Source organism: Arachis hypogaea, chromosome 19 (assembly GCF_003086295.3).
Source record: "Arachis hypogaea cultivar Tifrunner chromosome 19, arahy.Tifrunner.gnm2.J5K5, whole genome shotgun sequence".
NCBI lineage: Eukaryota > Viridiplantae > Streptophyta > Magnoliopsida > Fabales > Fabaceae > Arachis > Arachis hypogaea.
In genome coordinates, this window is record NC_092054.1 from 152792270 (window position 1) to 152814765 (window position 22496).

At 33.2% G+C, this 22496-nt stretch overlaps 3 protein-coding genes across 10 annotated transcripts; 1 reads left to right on the forward strand and 2 right to left on the reverse strand.

The window, feature by feature from the left end:
* Positions 1–391: 391 nt before the first annotated feature.
* Positions 392–8633, forward strand: LOC112775901 (SAC3 family protein A). Of its 8 annotated transcripts, XR_011878085.1 has the most exons (15): positions 393–845; positions 948–1019; positions 1492–2340; positions 2582–3046; positions 3681–3782; positions 3940–4037; positions 4627–4801; positions 5039–5524; positions 5633–5773; positions 5976–6035; positions 6254–6384; positions 6470–6603; positions 6715–6950; positions 7186–7602; positions 7915–8633. XR_011878085.1 is itself a non-coding variant. In XM_025819799.3 (14 exons), the coding sequence occupies exons 2-14, from the start codon at positions 960–962 to the stop codon at positions 7285–7287; spliced, it is 3039 nt and encodes a 1012-aa protein (XP_025675584.1). In that variant the 5' UTR covers positions 392–854; positions 948–959; the 3' UTR covers positions 7288–8633. The 8 variants fall into 8 exon arrangements, 7 of the variants coding, with proteins under 7 accessions (XP_025675584.1, XP_072084957.1, XP_025675583.1 ...); XM_025819799.3 differs by having other exon boundaries at positions 392–854; positions 7186–8633; XM_072228856.1 differs by having other exon boundaries at positions 393–854; positions 5108–5524; positions 7186–8633.
* Positions 7664–8456, reverse strand: LOC112775903 (uncharacterized). Its single transcript, XM_025819804.3, has one exon. The coding sequence runs from the start codon at positions 8454–8456 to the stop codon at positions 7854–7856; it is 603 nt and encodes a 200-aa protein (XP_025675589.1). The 3' UTR covers positions 7664–7853.
* A 1102-nt stretch (positions 8634–9735) lies between the features above and the next one.
* LOC112777181 (ABC transporter G family member 6) lies at positions 9736–12811 on the reverse strand. The gene has a single exon (XM_025821484.3). The coding sequence runs from the start codon at positions 12205–12207 to the stop codon at positions 9916–9918; it is 2292 nt and encodes a 763-aa protein (XP_025677269.1). The 5' UTR covers positions 12208–12811; the 3' UTR covers positions 9736–9915.
* Positions 12812–22496: the final 9685 nt, after the last annotated feature.

Consider the following 22496-nt stretch of genomic DNA (forward strand, 5'->3'; position numbering starts at 1 on the left):
GTTAATTTTGTACTATAGTCGATAACGTAAAGAAAAAACGGGAGTAGCCGGTTGCAAAAATTTCGAAATAATATGTTTGGGGATCATTATTTTTATAAAAAAAATATTTTTTTAATAAATTTTTTTTAATGTATTTAATAAATTTCTAATAATAAAAGTAAAAATATTAAAAAAATAAAAAAAATATTTTTTTTGAAAATTGTAATTTATATCTTTTTTAAAAGATTTTTTTTAAAAAAAATATTTTTTATGTCATAAATAAACAAAAAAATACTTTTATATTATTATATCCAAATATAATTAATAAATAAAAATTTTTTTTACATAAAATATCTAAATATAAAATTATTTTTATTTTTCTATAAGATCTTTACAAAAAATAACTCAAAGAAGATGTTTGTGGAAAAACCAAACAAGCCCAATGTTACTAAGGAAAATACAGTCTCTTAGGAAAAAACAGTTACCCATTTATTTATAGTTTCTGAAATCAAAGGGTATTGCCAATTCGCCTATTTAGTATTTACATTGTGACCCGAACGCCCGCATAAATTTTCCTTTTTCTCTTTCCGAATCCCTCTTTTGTGCTCTGTTCCTGCGTTTTCGCCAATAACCCCTTTTAAAATTTTATTGCAAAGTCCCCCCTTTCTTACTTTTTCACATTTTTCATTAATCTTCCTCTGTTAATAATTAGTATCTTGCTGTTTTGTTTCTTTTTTTATTTTTCATTTGCTTTGATTTTTGTTTTCGTTGAATCTTCTATTTTTCGTCTTCTCCGAATTTTGGTTTATTGCGGTTCCTCCGATGCGTATCTGATCCCCTGATTTCCGTTCCCGAGCTACTCCAAGGTTTGTGATGTAAGGATTTGCTATGAACTAATTAGGGTTTTTGTCTTTCATTTTTGGTTGGATTTGTGTGAATTAAATCGTGTGGTTTGCTTTGTCAAGCAGCGTGTTCGAGAGATGATGGCCAACGAAGGAAGTAAGACCGAAACCTTAGCTGCAGAGTCCCATCTGTTCGAGGTAATCTATGAAGCTTGTCTCTCTCTAGTTAGAAACTACTAGGGATACTCAAATTTCATGTTACTCATTTTAGCATAAGCTTTAAATCCAATATTAATCATAACCTTGCTTCACCTATCTTTATTTATTTGTTTGTTTATTTTTATCTAAACTCTGATTCATATGTTGCTGAAAGCTTCGGTTTGTCATTTAATTTTCATTGTTTGATATGTGTTCTCTGGAGGAATTTGACCCTGTTAGGAAAAGACTGAAAGTTTGTACCAACTTTGGGGATCTCCTCTCTGTACTATCATATATGCTAATATTATAGTTGCAGATGATAAATAATAGTCATTGTTTCCTTGCCTGTAATTTTCTGTGTTGGAAATTATTTAGATTCAGAAATGGTTCAGTTTCTGTACGCTTTTACCAGTTTTTGCTAGGCATCTTGATTATCGGTTAGATGCATAACCCACCTCTCTTTCTTCTTTAGAATCGGCATATTGATGCAACACAACATCAGCCATCTTCATACACTGCACCTACGGCTGGATCAGAAGCTGCTTCATGGACTGTTCATAGCTCCACAACAAATGGAATTTACTCTAATCCACCCTACCAGTATAATCAGCATCCACAACCACCTGGACGAAGCATTCAAGAAGGCCAAAACGTATCGTCAGTTGCTGGTAATTCATCAAATTTGGGAACAGCTAATGTACCACAAGATTACAATGCATACGCATCATACCCAAGTTCTTCTAATCCATATGGTTATGGCAGTGCGGGATACTCAGGCTACTATAACAACTATCAGCAACAACCTAATCATACATATACACAGCCTGTAGGAGCATATCAAAACACAGGTGCTCCTTATCAGCCTATTTCCTCCTTTCAGAATACTGGGTCTTATGCTGGATCTGCAAGTTATTCAAGCACTTATTACAATCCTGGTGATTATCAGACAAATGGCGGTTACCAAAACAGTGGCGGTTATGGAAACCAAGCAACAGGGTGGAACAATGGAAGTTATTCAAGTTATTCTTCTCATTCTTATACAAATTACACACCAGATTCCACTGCCTCTTATAGTTCCAACACTGCAGCCCCTTCTGTGCAGTATCAACAACAATACAAGCAGTGGGCAGACTATTACAACCAAACAGAAGTCAGCTGTGCACCAGGGACAGAGAACTTATCTGTCCCAAGTTCATCTACTTTGTCATGCTCTATTCCTGAAGTTACTAGTAGTTATCCAACTCCAAATAGCCAGCCACCACAATCATATGCACCATATTGGAGGCAAGAGTCCAGCTCTTCTGCAATGCCTTCTTTTCAGGTTTGAATATTATTTTCAGGGAAAAGAAGTGTTGGGAAACCAATTATATTTATACATGTTGAACTGCTTTGGCTATTTTTTCCCCCTTTCTGTATTCTGATATATGCATTGATGTTAGGCTAGTTGTTGCGTCCCTATTATGATGAAATTTTGGTATATAGGATATCCAATATTGTGTGGCTTCCATCCCATAAAACGTAATTAACTTATTAACTTCTTGTTTGTTTGTTTTGGTGGTCAGCCTGCTGCTGTAAATAGTGGTGATCATGATGGTTACTGGAAACATGGGGGCCAAAGTTCTCAAATACACCACACTAATCCTATTCCCCCAAACTATCAAAGTCCTTTAGATTTAAATAATTCTTATGATAAATTTCAGGATCAGCCGATGACAGCTTCTTCTCAAGGGGCCAACTTACACCTTCCTCCTCCTCCTCCTCCTCCTTCTTATCCTCCTCCTGCTACTGCTCAACAGGTGAACCAGATGCCCATGCAAACTGCTCCATCTTTGGATACGAAACGGGTAAGTAAATTGCAGATTCCAACAAATCCTCGAATTGCTTCAAATTTGACATTCGGACAGCCCAAAACCGAAAAAGATAACTCTTCAAGCAGTCCAGCAGTAAAACCTGCTTATATTGCTGTCTCACTTCCAAAGCCACCTGAGAAAGTGGCATCTAATGATGCTGCTAACTCAATACTCAAGGTGAGAATTTAGAAATAATATCCAAATATTTATTTTTAATTTCTGTACAATGCATCCTAGAGTATTTCACCTGCCAATTTATACACTTCTATTTCATATATTACTAGTGAAAGGAATGTGAAGACAGAAAAAAAAAAAAAAAGCTTCAACATAACATCTTATTACATGCTGATGGAAACTAGTTATTTAAAGTTATTGTAGCTTAAATAGAGTACTGGATAAAAATGAAAAAAAATAATTAAGGTGAAGGAAAATAGTTTGAGGGTTAGGATTTCTCTCTAACTTGAGAATCAATCAAAATCAACAAAAGAACAAGAAAAACATATATGAAGCACATCTAGCCAATTCTGCAACATAACCATAAGGAAAGAAAACCCTTGAGAAGGTCTTTCTTTCCCTAATCAATATGCCTGTTGACTTTTGCCTGTTTCACAATACTACTAATAGGCTAAAAGGGAAAGGCGCCTTGTTCTGGAGTTTTTTGTTTTAGGTGCATTTTGAATGAACAGGATTGATTTTCCTAGAAATTGGTTTGCTGCATGTTTGGTTCATAACAACTCATAACTGCTACCACACGGTCATGGTTATGACTTTATGTGTTAAGTATAAGTAATTAAACTATTGTTGCTTGCAGCCTGGTATGTTTCCCAAGTCTTTGCGTGGCTATTGTGAGAGAGCTTTGGCTCGTTGTAAAGACGAAAAGCAAATGGCAGCATGTCAAGCTGTAATGAAAGAGGTGAGTTTTATTTCTTCAATGGAATTTGGAAGAAGTAAATATTTTAATGCATTATTCCTTTTAGCCAGTTACCTGTTGAAAAAAGTTGGCTTGTGACATAATTTCTGTTTGGTAGTTTGATTTTTTAATCTTACCTGGCTCATTAACTTTCTTCCAGATGATCACCAAGGCAACAGCTGATGGTACACTATATGCACGAAATTGGGATATGGAACCACTCTTCCCAATGCCAGATGCAGATAATGCCAATAAAGAGTATGTTGTCTCCAGTTTGGTTCTAGTTTTTGTATGTTTCACTCTCACTGATAAAACAAGAATTTCAATAACATTAGGTAAGAATATTAAAAAGAGAGAATGGTGGATCTTCATAATGGAAAAATAAGAAAAAAAAAAAGAACTGACAAAAGAAAACACTGAAAGTGGAAAGCTTTCCTATCTCCTTTCTTTCGTATGTTGTCATGTGGTTCTCTTCTAATTATTATGTTTTTAGTTTCATGGAACATAATTTTTAACATTCTCGAATATTCATGCTTCATTATCATAACTTAATTATAACTTTAGCTTAAACCAGGTACCATTCATTTTTCTATAATTATGTATGCAGTCACATCCATCACTGGTGTTAGTGGAATTTGTGCTAATGTATTCCTCCTGTGTTTTATCCTTTGTTTTAGAATTGAGTCCTGTATCCATATTGTTTTGGCACCTGTGTCATGCCTTGTAAATGTGGATTATATGCATCCAAATGCCTGAATGTTGACGTGTCATAAATTCTAATGGCTATTATTATTTTTACAAGTAGTTGAGTCAGTGTTTTTATACTTTCTTATATCATTTCTTGCAGTGGTTCGCCATCTTCAACCAACGATTCTTCATTGCCAAAGTACAAAAGGAGTCCCAGGCGAACTAAAAGTAGGTGGGAACCATTACCAGAGGATAAGCCAGTCGATAATCCGGTGTTAGTCAGTAATGAAACTATCAAATACAGCAGTTGGTTACCAAATCAAAAGGACAGAAAGGTATTATTCATAGACTTAGTAAGAAATTTATAGGTTTTTGAAGGTCTGCTCCTGCACATTACTGTAACTTCACTTTTTAATTTTTATTGGAAAAAAAAGAATAATATGCATAATCACTTGCAATGGCTTTTGTTTTTTGGAATAGAAATGCTTCTCATTAATCACTTTGTGAATTAGAAATATGTGTCTATATAAGTAACAAAATTATATATGTATTTATATAAATGAAACATGCAGGTGGTAGCGGAGAACAACGAGAACAAGGAAGATGGTTTGAGGAATACTAAATTTTCTCCATTCTTTCAGAGAACATCAAACAAGACACCCCAAAGGGCATTTAAGAAGCAACGCCTTGCTGATGCTTCTGAAAATGGCGATGCATCCAGTGATAGTGATAAAGAACAAAGGTTGACACAATATTATTCTGCTGCAATGGCTTTTAGAGACTCCCCAGAGGAAAGGAAGAGACGTGAAAATCGTTCTAAACGTTTCGATTTAGGGCAAGGGCATCGATCAGAAAATAATCACTTCAGGAAAAGAAATGCTGGAGCTGGAAACTTGTATAATAGAAGGGCTAGTGCCATAGTGTTGAGCAAAGCCTTTGAAGATGGTGTTAGCAAAGCTGTTGAGGATATTGATTGGGATGCCCTTACTGTAAAGGGTACTTGCCAAGAAATTGAGAAGCGTTATCTGCGATTAACTTCTGCACCAGACCCTGCCACTGTATAGTTTCTTTGTCTTATGAATTTAAATGGCACACTGCTTCCTTTTGCTGGCTTCCCTTCTCCACTTTAGTCATTAATCTTCGATTAAATTTTATTGAACTTGCAGGTAAGACCTGAAGAGGTCCTTGAAAAGGCACTATTGATGGTTCAAAATTCCCAAAAGAATTACCTTTATAAATGTGACCAGTTAAAGTCAATTCGCCAAGACCTTACTGTGCAACGAATACGCAATCATCTAACAGTCAAGGTACTATTCAGTCTAGATATCTTCTACTGGATCACGTCAAATATCTTTGGCTATCCTACTAGTCATTTGTTCTGGAAATTTTTAAATTTGGTTTCTTTTCGCTCTCAAATAGCTCATGCCTTCTATTTTATTTTAACTGGTTATTCTAGGTACCTTATGTTTCCATCTTTACTGCTCTCGCTAACTCTAAATAATGTTTCAGGTGTATGAAACACATGCCCGGTTGGCACTGGAGTTTGGGGACCTCCCTGAGTATAATCAGGTTAGTGTTGGATTCTTAATTTTAAATCAGGGAGCTAAGTATAACCATTCTTAGGTAGAATTTCTTTTGATCAAGAAATAGGAGTTTTTTATTATAAGAATTGTGGAATTATTCAGTATTGAATTATTAATTACCAAGTGCAAAGCCTTGTTCCTTTTGTGCCATGTTATTTTATTTGTTGAATCCGAAGCAAGTTGATTGGATTTGTGTGGTTTCAGTGCCAGTCTCAGTTGAAAACTCTGTATGCTGAAGGGATTGAAGGGTCCTATATGGAATTTGCTGCTTACAACTTGCTGTGTGTTATAATGCATGCAAATAATAACAGAGATCTCCTATCATCAATGTCAAGGTTAGCCCACATTTTTAATAATTTCCATGTTGAAATTGTCGAGGAGTACATCAGATTTTGGATGTCTAATATTTGTCGATGTCAGGTTATCCGAGGAAGCAAAAAAGGATGAAGCTGTAAAACATGCCCTTGCTGTTCGTGCAGCTGTAACCTCTGGAAATTATGTTACTTTCTTCAGACTATACAAAGCAGCTCCTAACTTGAACACCTGCCTTATGGGTGAGCATTTTAGATTAACTTGTTTTCATTTGCAGCTTTTTGGCAACTTATTATGAAGAATTAAGAGTTTCACACTAATGTGATTTTTTATTTTCAATCTAACTTCCGCAGATCTTTATGTTGAGAAGATGCGTTTTAAAGCTGTGACCTGCATGTGCCGGTCATATCGCCCAACTGTGCCTGTTTCATATATCTCTCAGGTTCTTGGATTCTCAAATGTAGTGCCAACAAATGGAATAAGCGATGATAAAGACACGGATGCTTTGGAAGAGTGCTCAGAATGGTTGAAAGCACACGGTGCAAACATAATTGCGGATAACAATGGTGACATGGTAGTTGATACAAAAGTATGTGTCTGATCTCTATCTTTTGTTCCCTGTCCATGTCATGAGTTTTGTTGCTATCCTGAAATAGTTATCAATACGAGCTTATAGAATTTTTATTTGCTGAAATATCACTCATCTTTATCTGATCATGCTGTTACTAAGCTATCTGGCTGCTGGTTCTTTTATAGATACAAGATATTGACATGCACAGTATGATTTCTTCCTACTGACACTTCAAGGAATGTTTAATGTGCAGGTTTCATCAACTAGTCTATTCGTTCCAGAGCCGGAGGATGCCGTGGCTCACGGTGACACTAATCTTGCCGTCAATGACTTTTTTGCACGCCCACCCTTATAGCCAAGTTGTTTTTGTTTTTTTTTTTTTTTTTGTTGGGGAAAAGAAGGGGGGGGGGGGGGGTTGTTTGGATTACTGTTATAGTGAAGATCATTCAGGAAGGTAGTGGGAAAAAATATTGGGGCCCTTGATGTACCTTTTGTAAGCGTAGGTTGTCATATTTTTCTGGCAAAAGATAAGATATAAAAAGGGCTGTGTAAAGTGCAGTATGAACAGAATAGCATATGAAAAACCATTAGAACTCTGCCTCAATATCTAATGAAAAATGGCATCGTAAAAACATTGTTTGGAGTGGTCATCAATCATCATTCTTTCCAGGTAGGTGACAAACATAAAACTGTTGTGTAGATGTATTGTAATTTAGTGCAGTGCACAAAGATAATAAAATCTCGCCTTCAATTTCTTTCCTTGCCATGATATGAACCAATATATCTGCTTTACATATTTACTTTCCCATAGTATTATTACATGAACAAAATTGAAGCTCAACAATATATATATAAGATAGCACAGTTAAATTATAAATAGCATCCCTGGCCAGAAAAAAGAAAAGCCTTTGCGGTTGAAGTTTACTTGTTAGTTGAGGACTCGGGCCAAACGCTTATCTTCTCCTTCTCGTACTTGATGTAGAGGGCAGAAACTGCGGCCACGAAATAGATCTGAATAAGAATAATGGTTGGTGTGTGGTAGTTTATCACTCCCTTCCCCGTTGCCAGCTCCACCAGCAACAGCGCCGTTAACCCCAGAATCGCAATTCGACCGTTTAACCTCTCGCTGTATGCGCTGAACCCGAAGTCTACCTTCAATCCGCCGGACACCGGTTCTTTCAGTGGTACCGGTGGCAAGAACACGCCGGATCCGGAGGTGGAGGAGGATCCCTTCTTGGACTTGCGGCCCTTTCGAGCCTCCGCTTTCTTCCCCGTGCCACTCCGGTAACGGACACGGAGCTGGTTGATGCGGTTCTCGAAGTCGTCCTCGTCGGGAGCGGCGGGCGGGTCAGATTCGGGTTGGGAGGACTCGTCAGGATCGGATTGTGCGCGGGTTGTGAAGAGAAAGAAGCGGCGGCGGTGGTGGTGGTTGCAGAGAAGGTGAGGTTTGGGTGAGAATTTGGAAGAAGGAAGCGGGAATGAGTTTGAGAATTGCAGAGACAGTGACGACGGTATGTTCGCCATTCTCTCCCTCTCTTTCTGTGTTTTGGATAAGTCGTTGTTGTTTATCGCAGCCTTTTTTCTGTGACTTAATGTCAACCTCAGAAAATATGTGTGTATAATAAAATGAACACCACATCACTCGATAACTCAATCACATTATTCACATATTACTTTGGAGGTGCCTGATGCCTCATGGTACATGCGCTGTCTCGTTTCCTTCCTTCCTTCATTTTCTCCCCACTTTCTCTTTTGTGTTTATTCTGCAATCAATTCAGATTTCAGACTCTCATCTTATACTGCTACAATAATCCTTATGATACATTTTTCTATTGAACGGATGAAACTTTATTATTCAAATAAAATTCTTGTAAATAGCTTGTTATATATATCATCATTCTCAAAATATTAAAATATTATATTTTTATTATTTCGGGTGTGGGAATAGAATAATTGAGGAACATGCTATTATTCTAACACAATAATGTTAATAATGGCCATTTTTCAGTATAATTTAATTAATTCTTATTTCCAATAGGTAGAAAAAAATCGAAATTTTACGTAAAATTAAAAATGTATGTTAAACATATAAAACATGAAATCGTAAAATTTTTCTAACTTAAGTATAAATTGTTTAAAATCGATTAACTTTTTAAAAATTATAATATTAAAATATTTTAATAATTAAATTGAAATTCTAGCTATTATCTCCAACAGCATAAACAAATCTAAAGGTGTGAGCATAGAGCACCGCCCATTTTTAAATAAAAAATGTTATATGTATATTAAAATTGATCATTAAATTAATTATTATGTATTTATATATAAATATATGTGTTATTTAATTTATTTTTATTATGTATTTTATATTTTAATATATATTTTATATGAGTATGATTTGGTAGATGTATTTTGACGTCCATATAAGGTAGTTGTTTCAAAATTGTGATAACCCTTATAAATATATCAAAGTTGTTTGTTCATTTGTTGAATAACCGAGTTTTATTTGAATTTCTTAATTTTTCGCGGCACATTCCGAGATTTCGGATCCTTCTTTGGCCAACACTAGAGTTGATTAGGATTGACACACCAAACTCTAAGAATGTTTAACAAAAATCGCGTGAAAGAATTGAAACTTTGAGCTATTTCATTTATTCACTTTGATGGCAGGATATATATACTGTTGTAGTATTGTAGGACCCAAAGACAAAGAGCTAAAGAGGTACGAAGAGGCATCAAAATAGTAAATGGAAACTACACTACGTATAACGAATAATGCTTCATGAGAAAACTCTCCGGTAAATAACCTTATCAACATCACATCACATTTTTAAATCAGAATTCAGAACAAGTTACAAAGGTAATATAATAATACAATTAACAAAAAGAATAAAAGGATGCAGAAGATTTAAAACTCGATATAATTAATTAATTAATTAAATAAACTTGTAATCGATCTTATGAACATAATATATAGATATAATCACCTCCTCTTGTTCTTGCTTCCCACCAACAAGGACAAGTAGAATAGAAACCTGAACAAGAAACCCCAAGCCACAGTGACCCACAAGCAGTTCCACTTGCTCAAATCCGTGACTCCATTCTGCTGCAAAATGTCAGCACCAGTGGTCAAGCACGTGGACGAAGTGATCTTCATCCCAAGGGTGTTGCTCATGCTATCCAAGAGCTTCAACTTCAAGGCCTCCGGCACCGACCCAAGCGGCGTGTTATCAAAGATCTGCACGCCTCTAACGAAGCACTTGACAGGGTCCTCAAACTCGTTCTGCAGAACAGCCTCGTAAGGGTACTTCACAAGTGACATGTAATGGAACCAAATCCAGTAACTTGGAATCCTATCCCTGTTGATGAAGAAGCCACTGAAGAGCAAGAAGTACGCAAGAATTGCCACCACAATTGTGTATCCCAGCATAACATGAGGCACCACACCGGACAGAAATGTAACAAACGAGTTCCCGGCCCAAAATGAAGCGAATATTATCAAAAAGTAAAACAGAAAGCCCGAAATACCACCGTCAAGGCCCACGGCCCAAAACGTGATTGATGAGAACGCCAATGAGAGGAACAACAGCGAAGGCAACGAGACGAGCGCGTGGGAAACAAGATAGGAGGATCTTCTGTATGCGTTGTAAGCTGTTTCTCGCATGAAGATATAGCGTTCTTGGAGGAACACTGGGAGCGCGTCTGCGGTGGTGTAGAAGGTGGTGGACATGGCGAATGCGAAGAACCCGAGCCTTTCTTGCACTCCTTTCGGGGAGTTATCGAGCTTCCAGAACATGGTTGCTAGGATGAATCCTGTCACCATAACCGCACCTAACCGAATCCCGAAAAGCTCTGGCATTCTTCGAGAGTTCAAGAACGAACGTTTTGATAGTGTGGCCATCTCCATCCAGATCGGGTTCGCGAAGGTTGGAACCATTGAAGAAGGATTTGAAGAATTCGTGTTGGTTGCGCTTGCGCCTGAGACTAGTTTCCCGCGCGAAATGCTTGCGCTTATTGCTTCCTTCAACGACATGCCGTTTTGGTCGTTGACGGTGTTGTTACTGTGTGCTGCGGGTGCAGGGTGCTTCATGGACTGCCAGGACTTGTTGAACTCTACTAAGCTTTTGGTTCCGCCTGGGGAACCTTCTAGATCCCGAATGAGGTCCAATGCGAACTCGGTTCGGTTCTCTGCGTCCGGTATAGGGTGTCCGAACTCCGCGAAGAACGACGGAAGCTGAGCCGGTGAGCCGCTGTAGACGGTTTGGCCACGTGAGAGGAAGATCATTCGGTCGAGAAGCCCTAAGATTCGGTAACTCGGCTGGTGGATGGACATGATAACGATGCTTCCGCTCTGTGCGATTCTTTGTAGAACCTTCACCACCATGAATGCGCTCGTGGAGTCAAGTCCGGAGGTTGGCTCGTCAAGAAAGAGGATGATAGGGTCGTGGATTATGTCGATTCCGATTGACACTCGACGACGCTCTCCGCCGGATACTCCGCGGTGGCCTTCGTCTCCGATGACAGTTTTCGCGGCATTTCGGATACCTAGCTGGTCGATTAGTGCTTGGACACGTGCTTTCTTCTTTGATTTAGAGAGTGTGCGGGGCAAGCGGAACTCGGCGGCGAACATGAGTGTTTCTTCGACGGTGAGCATGGGGAAGAGGAGGTCGTCTTGCATCACGTAGGCGGAGATAACCTTCAGGAGGCGAGAATCCAGCGCCTCGCCATTCAGTGCCACCGTTCCTTTCAACCTTCCCTTAGCGATGCGGTTCGCCAGTGCGTCGATCAAGGTGGATTTTCCAGAGCCACTGGCGCCAAGAACCGCCATGATCTCGCCGTCGCGAGCCTCGCCGGAGATGTCGTTTAGCAGAGTCTTGGTCCGTGAGAACATTCTATCTCCCACTGCCGGTGCTTCCGAATCCGCCGCCGCGCCGAGACGGCTCCGGCGCCGAGGAAGTATCGCCGAGAAAGTCAGTTTCCGACGGACTTTGACGCTGTAGGTCAAATTGTTGAAGGAGAGTACAAACGGCAGTGAGCGTGGCTCTATTCCGACGCCGTCGTCACCAATCTCGAGAGCTTGGTGCACCGGCGTCTCACTTCCGTCGCCAACAACTTCCTTACGCACGTCGCCAACGTGTTTCAGGAGCTGTCCCAGAGTAGGAGACCCGCCGATGGCGGCTGAACGCCGCGTGTAATCGTCGAGTTCCGTCATTCCAAAATACGGCGTCGTATTGGTTACAGGTAATGCATTGTCTGCTACAACGCGAGATGACATTGCTTCTTTCAGTTGACTGTGAGAGTTAACGTTGACCGGGCAGTTCGTTTGTATGTGTTAATTAAGATGCCGAAGGAGCAAAGGACTAAAGAAAGAGCTTGCAGTTAGAGAACCCTTGAGTTAACGGCGTTAAAGGGTGAAGATGAGAGAAGAGACGAGGATGTTAACTGTAGGTCCTTTATAATTTAGGTTAGGTTTGGAAGTGCATGGTGTGTTGATGTGTGTATATATATTATGGGTTTGGGAAGAAGATTATTAAAGGAATTGAATGAGGGTGGATGGTATAGTGTGGGACAGTGGTTATAGATATAGATATAGGACTGTGGGTATTAATTTTGTGGTTTTGACTACTAAGTCTAAGATATGGGTGTTGATGATTTATTAGGTATTAAGAGGTGTGAGAGAGGTGACCTACAACTCCTAATTCATGGCATATGCATACGTCTCCTTATTGTTTTGTTTGCCACTTTCCTTGCAATCACAAAGGTGGCTGTGGGAAACATGTGAGGATTTGTTATTTAGTGCATTCATGACACATGGCTCCTCTTCCCCTTGGATTCATTATTCATTATTATTCAAACTAATGGTCCATTTTGCTTTGCTGTTTCAACTTCTCAGAATTAGGTTGGGCGTTGATCTACTGTGAGTCCCTGGCGTAAGCTTTTTTAATACAATACTATACTATATGTTTTAGTCGTCTAATTTACTATTCCCAAATCACACATTTCGGTCATCATTAACAAATGCAGAAATATTTGTGCAGCTCTTTTTTTGTTTGTGTTTTATTTCTAACTAGTATTTTTACCCGTAATACTATTACGGGAATATAAGTCTTTTAAAATTATGTAAGTCCTGGTATTATAGATTATGACACGAAAAATTTATAATATTAAATTACTTTTATAAAATGGTATTAAGGGACAAAAGTCTCCGTCGGCTAAGAAGACCAGAATCTTAAACAAAATTAAATAATAAATTTTTTAGTTATTATTTTCAAATGAAAGAGTTTAATTTTTTTACTTAATTTTAACATTCGTTATCTAAAATTTAAAAGAATTTAACGTGTATATTTTTATATTTGATTAGGTATTAAGTTTGTTGCACAAATAGAAATAATTAATTTTTATACTTGCTATTTAAAAATAATATTTTTTTCTATATATATAAAAATATAATTAGATATTAATATAAAAAAATTATATTTATAGTTATAAAATTAACTCATTTTTTTAAAACAATTGAATCTTGATTCTAACTTTTAATCACAACATTAGTATTTTTTTTAAAATTATATGTAATAAATATTTAAAAAAAAAGTAAAAACATATATTAAAAAGATAAGCAGTAAAAATTTAAATTTAAATAAAATATATGTATAAAATAATATTTTTTATTTAAATTATATTATGTTGTTAATTTTATTTTTTGTAGAACATAAAGGTAGAAAAAAAATAGAAAATGAGAGAAAAAAGAGAGAAAGATAAAGAAGAAGAATGAGAGAGGGAGTTTGTTAATTTTGAAAGTTAAGAAAATTTTTTATTTTAATTATAATGAAAATATCTAGTGACAAATTTTGATTTGTCAAATTACTAATATAAAATATAAAATATGAATTATAAATTACATATAGATTAGGAAGGATAGAGAGAAATAGAAAAAAAGAGAGGTAGATAAGAAAATATAAGAATGATGTTTACTAATTTTAGAGGAAAATATTTTCTCTAAATTTTAATAAAAGAGTGTCGTATGACACATTTTAGTTATTAAATTAGTTAGTAATATATAAATATAATATAAAATATAGCTATATTTCAATTTTAGTTTTTTAATTTAATTTAAATACAATCAGAGAATGTTATATTGTATATTTTGATTGTCAAATTCGTAATTAGTCATTAATAATGATAATGATATATAAGAGAGATAGAGTGAGTGAAGGAATGAGAGAGATAGAGAAAGGAAGAGAGAAGAGGGGAGAGTTTTTTAATTTTGAAGGAAATGATTTGATTTCAATTGCAATGAGAGAGTGACATATGCTACATTTTTGCCTTAAAATTAGTAATATATAATAGATATATAAATATAATATATAATATAGCTATATTTTAATTTTAGTATTTCAATTTTAATTTTAATTTAATTTAAATACAATTAGAAAATGTTATGCTGTATATTTTGATTGTCAAATTCGTAATTAGTCATTGATAATGATATATAAGAGAGATAGAGTGAGTGAAGAAATGAAAGAGATAAAGAAAGGAAGAGAGAAGAGAGGAGAATTCTTTGATTTTGGAGAGAAAAATTTGATTTCAATTGCAATAAAAAGGTGACATGTGGCATATTTTGGTCTTAAAATTAGAGATATATAATATATAATAGATTCGTTATTGTTGTCTCGTTACAATAAGGTGCAATAATATAGCTTTTTAATTTCTCTTAGTGTTACAAAAAATGTGTATATATTTGAAGTGCGATTCTCATTTAAATATTATAGCAATAAGTTAAAATCTAATTTGTGTAAATAGTTTAATTAAATTCTTTTTTAAAAAAATTAAATAATAAATATTTATATTAAAAATAGTTTATAAAATAAATTACTTTATATTTATTTTTTTAGTTTTCAAAGTATTTATTTAAAAAAATGATAAAAAAATTTATTATAAGAGATGTCATATTTTTTAATTTTTTTATAAGTACTTAAATATTTTTTTAGAAAGTTATAATTTAATTTTAAAAATTATACTAAATATTAATGCTTTAATTTTTTATAAGTTAAAAGTAAAAAATTTACTTATTGACCTATCCAAATTAGTTCTAAATATAATAATAAATATATTATAACATTGTTTATTTTAAAAAGGAATAGTCTAATAATAATAATGGTTCAATTAGGAAATCAATTAGGAGTGAAGCTAATTCCAATTAACTAGTTAAAAAATAAGTCTGTTATTAAAAAAAAACAACCTTTCGTTATTTTAATTTTTCAAATTTTAAAATAAAAATAAAAAAATTTGACTTAGTTGACTTATGCTGTAATTTCTTAGATTTTTTTTAATAATAAACAATTTTTTCTCTTTTTTTTTTCTCTTTCTCTCTTGTTTGAAAGTCGCTTTCCTTGTTTTTACTAAGGTAAAAATTCAGGTGAAGTTGACTTCACGTGAAGTTGATACGTTTAGATGAAAATTTAGTCAAATCAGTCAAATCATTTAACGGCTCTCAGATATCAACTTCACGTGAAGTCGACTGCACCTGAGTTTTCACCTTTTACTAATCTTTTAAAAAATTAACTATCGATATAAAATATATATTAAAATAAATTAAACAATACGTATATTTATATACAAATATTTAAAGATAGATGTTAATAAATTATAGTTTAAATGATATAGTCTCTCTATATTCATTTAAAAGGTTATGGGTTTAAATTTTTCTATTTTTAGTAAAACAAAAATATATACTTAATGATAGATTTTTTGTATGTAAATACTAATTTTGTTAAAACTAAAAATGTTTGAGAGGGATTCTAGAGGTAATCCTAATTTGATTTTTCTTTTTAATATTTCCCTCCCCTTTTAATTTCTCTAGTTTATCCTAGTTTTCCCCTTAGTTCCAATGTACAGGTACTCCAATTTAACACGATAAGATTATGGACGTGGGCATACTAATTCTAGAAACATTCGTTAGATGGAACTTTTGTCTAAATATCTTGGTAACTTGTACTCTCAATTAAAATTTAGTGTTTATGTAAATAATGGTTGGTAGAAAGCTTGATCAACACAAAATAAAACTTGTGTGGTTAGGCTGTGCATGCATCTATTGTCTCTTGATATTTATTCAATGCAACTGCATATAATAAATTTTGTCGAAAGTATTCCTAGAAGTCGGTATACAATTAACTAAGTTGCAATTTTATAGAAATGACCAAATTTTAAAACTGTAGAAAAGAAATGAGGAACACATGTTACATGTATGTAAGTCATATATATGTATTTATTTATTCCAAAATAATCAATTCATTCTTGTAACTCTAATAGAGACCCCCTAAAAAAATTAATTATTGAAATTTCAATTATGGATACATGAATATTTATATTCCAAAATACTATTTTACAAATTCATTCTGTTATTAGGAGTTTGTTAGTAACAAAAGTGAAAACCAAATTAGACCTCTAAAGAAAAGAGTAATATGTTCTTGTTTTGTTGCTTTACAACCTTGCGCGTTAATAGTGGCTATTAATATGTTCGGTAATGTTAGAGGAATAAAAAATAATTCGTTTAAATAATTTAAATTTATTTTATTTAATATTTATTTATTATATAATATATTAAATAAAATTAAAAATAAATAAATTTATATAGTTTTTTATTACTAAATATTTGTTGGGTATATGAAGATGGTAAGATGACAAAATCTTATATTTGTGTAGTGGTTTTAACTTTTAAGGCACGATTAGATCGTTTTTTTAGAGAGATATTTATTCCCATATTTAGTTGCTATAGGGTTGATGACAATACTCTCTCAAGATACAATAAAACCTAAGAATTTTTTAATTAGCAATAGTAAGAAATTCTCAACTCTCTTAAACAAAAAAAAATATTTTAATAGTTGATTAAAATACACACTTAGTACTTATATTTCTGAAATAGTAGACAAGAACTTATTTATACATATTGCACGTAGCAATTATGATTAGTTACGTATACGAATAGTTGTCTTTTTTATTGTCAATGGATACAATATTTTAAACATACACAATTCTTAAAGAGTTATATCATTTTAGTCAATAAACATAATATTTTAAACATACACAATCTTTAAAAAATTATGTCCTTTCAACTAAATAATACTAAACGATTAATAACTATTTATTAATATTAATTAATCAAATTTGTAAATACCTTCGGTATTTTCGTGGTAAGTTTTGGTGCTTATAACGTTATGCTGAAAATTTAAGCAATAGTCAGTCTTGTATCTCTTGTTCAATAGAAATCATGGTGATTGGTATCCAGCTATATGATTCAATTCCACCAATGCAAATTAATGACTTACCTAATAAGAGTTATATATATACATCTGTAGGGTATTTTGCTTATATAATTAACTAAATGTGTGCAAGTGCTATATGTATATAGAAATTAAACCAAACTATCCAATATGATATTGCAACAATAATCATTCAATCAAGGGTTTGTGAGGGTCAAAAAAAGCAAGCCACACACAAATGGAACTAGAGGAAGTGAACTATCACTATCAATTGTGCCTATCCAATATAGCTAGGAAGCCATAGATTGATTGCAAGGAAATTGGGTTAATGTCACATGGTCATTTATTGCTTGGTCTATTTCATATATGTGCGTGTGTGTGTGAACAAAAGAAATGTTATAATGCTAGGAAGAAATAAGTTAAAGTTTTTTTATTTAATTTAATATTTATAATTTTATGTATATAATATTTATAAATTACATATTTATTATATTTAGTATTATTTAATTATTTTAACAGTAATTGAAGAATATAAAATAAAGTAGTTTTTAATTGTTTTGAGCTTATTTTTTTCATTTTTTAAACATTTTTGTTGGTGTATATTAATATTTGTGAGGATGATGGATCAAACCAAATCATATATGCAATCCTATGAGAACAATCCCACCTTCATCTATCGTACGGACCATAAGAATATAAAGGTCATGAAAGCAACGAATTATGAAATGACAGATTTATTATTAATTTTCAAGAAACTAAAACTTGCCCAACACTTCATGCAACTTTCGGTGATCAACTACGACACACATATATGATAGAATATTGAATGGGTGTTATAATGGACACACAAAAAAAAAAAAAATCATTTTACTATTTCTATATCTTTGATCTTATATCATCTTGATATAAAATTTAGATCAATATGATTAGGTTATTAAGAAGTTTCAAATTTCTAATCAAACATGTTCATTTTTGTTCTCTAAGTTTTTGTGCTGAGCATTTAGTTTTTAGTATATAAAATAAAAATTTAATTTTGATACACTACCTATTTAAAAAAGATATTCATTTATCTAATTAAATTTTATATAGTTAAATAATTTTTAATAAAAATTTAAAAATTAGTTACTATAGTTTAATAAGATACTTTGTTATTTTCTTTTCTTGTCGATCAACATTATTTCATAAAAATGAAAGAATAGTTAAAAAGTTACTAATTTTTTATTTGGGTTTGTTTTAATGGGATTTGGTTGTGTCTCAAGGGATGGCTGGAAATGAAATTCGTTCAGATAGGGTAGGCTACCCGACTCGCTGCGAGTAGGGTAAATTTACAATAAGTGAACAACTACTAAACTAGTTAGTTAATTTAGTAATTTAAAGTATTAGCTTTTTATTTTATGTATAAAATTTGAAATGATTGAATTTTATATTTACTTTGAAAAAATTTGATATTTTTGGGAGTATGGTAGGGTAGGGTAGGGTTTAGAACTTTAGGGTGCGAGTAGGGTTAGGGTTGAGAGATTCTCAACCTGCGGGTAGGATATGATAGAGTTTTAATAAAATTTTCAACTCGTGGATAGGGTTAGGGTAGAGTCCAAACCCTACCCTACCCTACCCTATCCATTATCAGCCCTACTGATTAGAAGATGCTACGTAAAAAAATATCAATAGATTACGAGATATAATCATAAAGATTATTTTAACATGAGACTTCATCAATTTTAATTTAAATAGAAAAAATATTAAAACACCATTAGAATTTATTATTTTTTATCATTAAAAAAGATGTCAAAAATAGATTTAAGCTATAGTAAATGACTGACAGATGATGATCTTTCTCATATATTCTTTATTATTGATGCTGTATTTTAGAAAGAATTATTACTTCTTCTTTTGGTTTACTTTCATTGTTCCAAAAAAAAAAAAAGTGAACACTTATTTAGGAAGGTACCATTTTTAATATGCCAAAACTTTGCATTGTGGAACTTCAGTGTTGCCAAATAAATAAGGTTGCCAAACATACGAAAATTAATGATGCAAACTAATAAGAAGTAATTAAGGGCTATATATATATATATGGCTAAGCAATAATAATCAATCTTATGTATGTGTCGTGCTTAGTTTTCTGATTGAAACAGCTGTATGTATAATGTATAGATATGTTCCTGCAATAAAAATAATGGAAGATTATAATCTCAATTCAACTTCTTCCGTTTCTTCGTCCACATGCAATATGAAATTCAGAAGCGATGATGTTCTAAATAGATCATTTAATTTTTAAACTATGAAAGAATCAGTGCTCTCTCTCTTAACTCTTAACTCGTATAGTTAAGGAAGTGTGAACTAGGGGTGTGCATGACCCGGTTCGACCCGAAGATTCGGTTCGATCTCGAACACTTTAGGGACTATTTTGGTGTGATTTTTTCGGGTTTAGGATCGGGTAATAGTCTCAAAATAGACCTGTTCATTACTTAGGGTCGGGTCTAGGTCATGGCTCGGGTCACTCGAAGTCGGCCTGGTGGCCCGGTCATCATACACAATTAATATTTTGTGTTATTAGTGATGGATGATGACAATTCTTATGTGGAATTTAAATATTGTAAATCTTAATATTTTGTGTTATTAGTTATTATAAGACTATAAATTAATGTTTTATGTTTAAAATGCATTAGATTTTAGACTAATGCATAATATTGTGTTATTTATATTGATTTAAATATTTGGTGTTATTAAACAATATTAGTATTGATTATGGCTATGCTTTAATTTTAGAGAAGAGTTGGTTCTTGTTATATTTTTCTAAGTGAATTTTACCATGTCAAATAATGGTTGGATTCTTAGAAATTTGGATATTTTCACATGCTAGCTTATAAGAAGGTATCAAGGTAATGTAATGTTAACGGTCCGGTTTTCACTCAGTTTTTACCCGGTATAATCGTGGCCCGAAAGTGTATAGGTTTCATCGAGTCTAAAATCGAGTTCGAATCTAATAAATAAGCCCGATATATATTTCGGGTCAGATCTGTATCACATCAAACTCAGTTTCACCCGGTCTATGCATACCCCTAATGTGAACAATAGTGTGTGGGTGAGATGAAATTTTCAATTTTCTTCAACCTTTTTGTACACGGAATAATCATGATTTATTACCAAAAAAAAAAATCAATACAATATGACATGTTCAAATAAAGGTGGCAGCTTCTAGACGAGAAAAACGTTAATGTTGTTGATTAATATATATTTTATTTTTATATTATTAAGATTTATTAGTATTTTATTTTAATAAAAAAAATCTACAAAAATAATTTATTAAAAATAACTGTACATAATGGGAATGTATTTAATTATTAATATTAATTTTATCTTTTTTTTTAATTTATTATTCATATTATTTATTATCATTATTATTTTCTTATATTTTCTCTTTTAATAATTCCACTAGTTCACTTGTTCGTTTTTACAAGGAAACAAAAGATAACTAATTTTGAGTGACTTATCTGTTATAAAAGAATAGCACAACTCTTAAAGTGCGAAGCACATGATCCGAATCATAGTAGAGCTATCCACCACCGAGCTTCTTAAAGTTAGCATGGAAATGAATATATGGTTGCGTTTGAAAAAGAGATTGAGATTGAGGGATAGAAATTAAAAGATAGAGATTAAAAAATATAGATTAAATTAAGTTTTTGTATTGTATTTTTTTGATAACTTAAATAAGTTAAATAAAAAACAAGAAAAACAAAGAAGTCAATTAAATAGAGGGATAGTCTTGTTTAAAACTACTCTTAAACTTTTTCCAAAAAAAAAAGAAGCTTCACTTGATAAAGTTGTAACCTCGTTACTATCTCTGTCATGGTGTCTGCCACTGTATTTGCATTTCTCATAATCAAACGAAAGTTAATACGTCAATTTCAATGCATGATATTCCTTATTTTGAGTATCAACGGATCAATAAACCTAAAATCATCTTGGTGATTAGTAATAAGATTAAATGTTTTCATACAATCCGTCTCAGAAATAACATCTCGTTGACCCACATCCCAAGTTAAGAGATATCATCTCCAAGTATCAAACAATTTTTCTTGAAGAATACTATTACTTTCAAGCATTCCCAAACACCCTCTTTGCCAACTCCCATTACAATCTCTAATAACGCAAGTAAAACCAACACTATCACCAGAACCAGAATAACTAGCATCACAATTAATATTAAAAGTACCAATGGATGAGAGATTTCAAGAACCACTTAGAATAGATAGGACGGACATACGTTGTAATTCAAAAATACTCCTAAACTTCTTTTCTGAAGCTAATATCAGACATATCACTTTTTTCAGAGGCCAAGTCTCATGAGGATTAAAGATGTCATTATTTCTTACTCTCCATATCCACCAAAGTCCTGAAAAGAACTTAAACGGATACTCTCTGCTATGATACAATAACACATTCTTCAAATCCAAATGATGATAAGAAATATCCAACCTATGCCATACAAACTGAACCTTTTGATAATTCCGAATACAATTTAAAATCGATTCTTGGATAGAAAGGCATCTTGGGCACCTATCCGATAATGACATCCCTCTTTTGAAACGAAAACTTGCAGTAGGAAGAGCCTCCTTAAGACACAGTTAAGCCAAACACTTGTGCTTTTTCTGAAACAAGCTAGCGCCAAAGCCAAAATCAATTCTCCCACTCTTCCTAACTAAATAACTGCTTAAACAACCATAAGTAACCATTGTGTGAGTTATAGACTTTGACAGCAGACTCAGACCAATACCAACCCATTTTCGAATCTGCTTGCACATTTGAATTATAAAAAAGACTATTACCTTTCATATTTTGAGATAAAGGAGAATAAAAGTATTCAAGTGCCACATACTAACCGATTAGATATCCTGCATCCGGAGGTTTGAATAAGAAATGTGAATATAATACATCTCATTAGATAACTGTCCTTCTCTCCTCCAGCTAGAAAACAAAAAATTCTGGTTAAAATTCCCAAAACACCAAGCAAATCCATCTTTCAACACTTTTCAAGCTTTGCAAAGACTCTTCTAAATGGGAGAGCCATTGTTCTTAGGACAACCAAATTAAAACAATTATATTGAAATTATTGGTATTTGACATCCAACAATTGGACTCATAACTTGTTCGGCTAATGGAAAAATTCCAAATTAGCTTCCCAAGAAGAGCAATATTCACACAATATTTCCAAACCTCCATATTTTTTTGAAATAACTAGTATATTCCAACTAACAAAATTCAATCATCTTCCAAGTTCCATCAACTTGTCCTTTATAAAGAT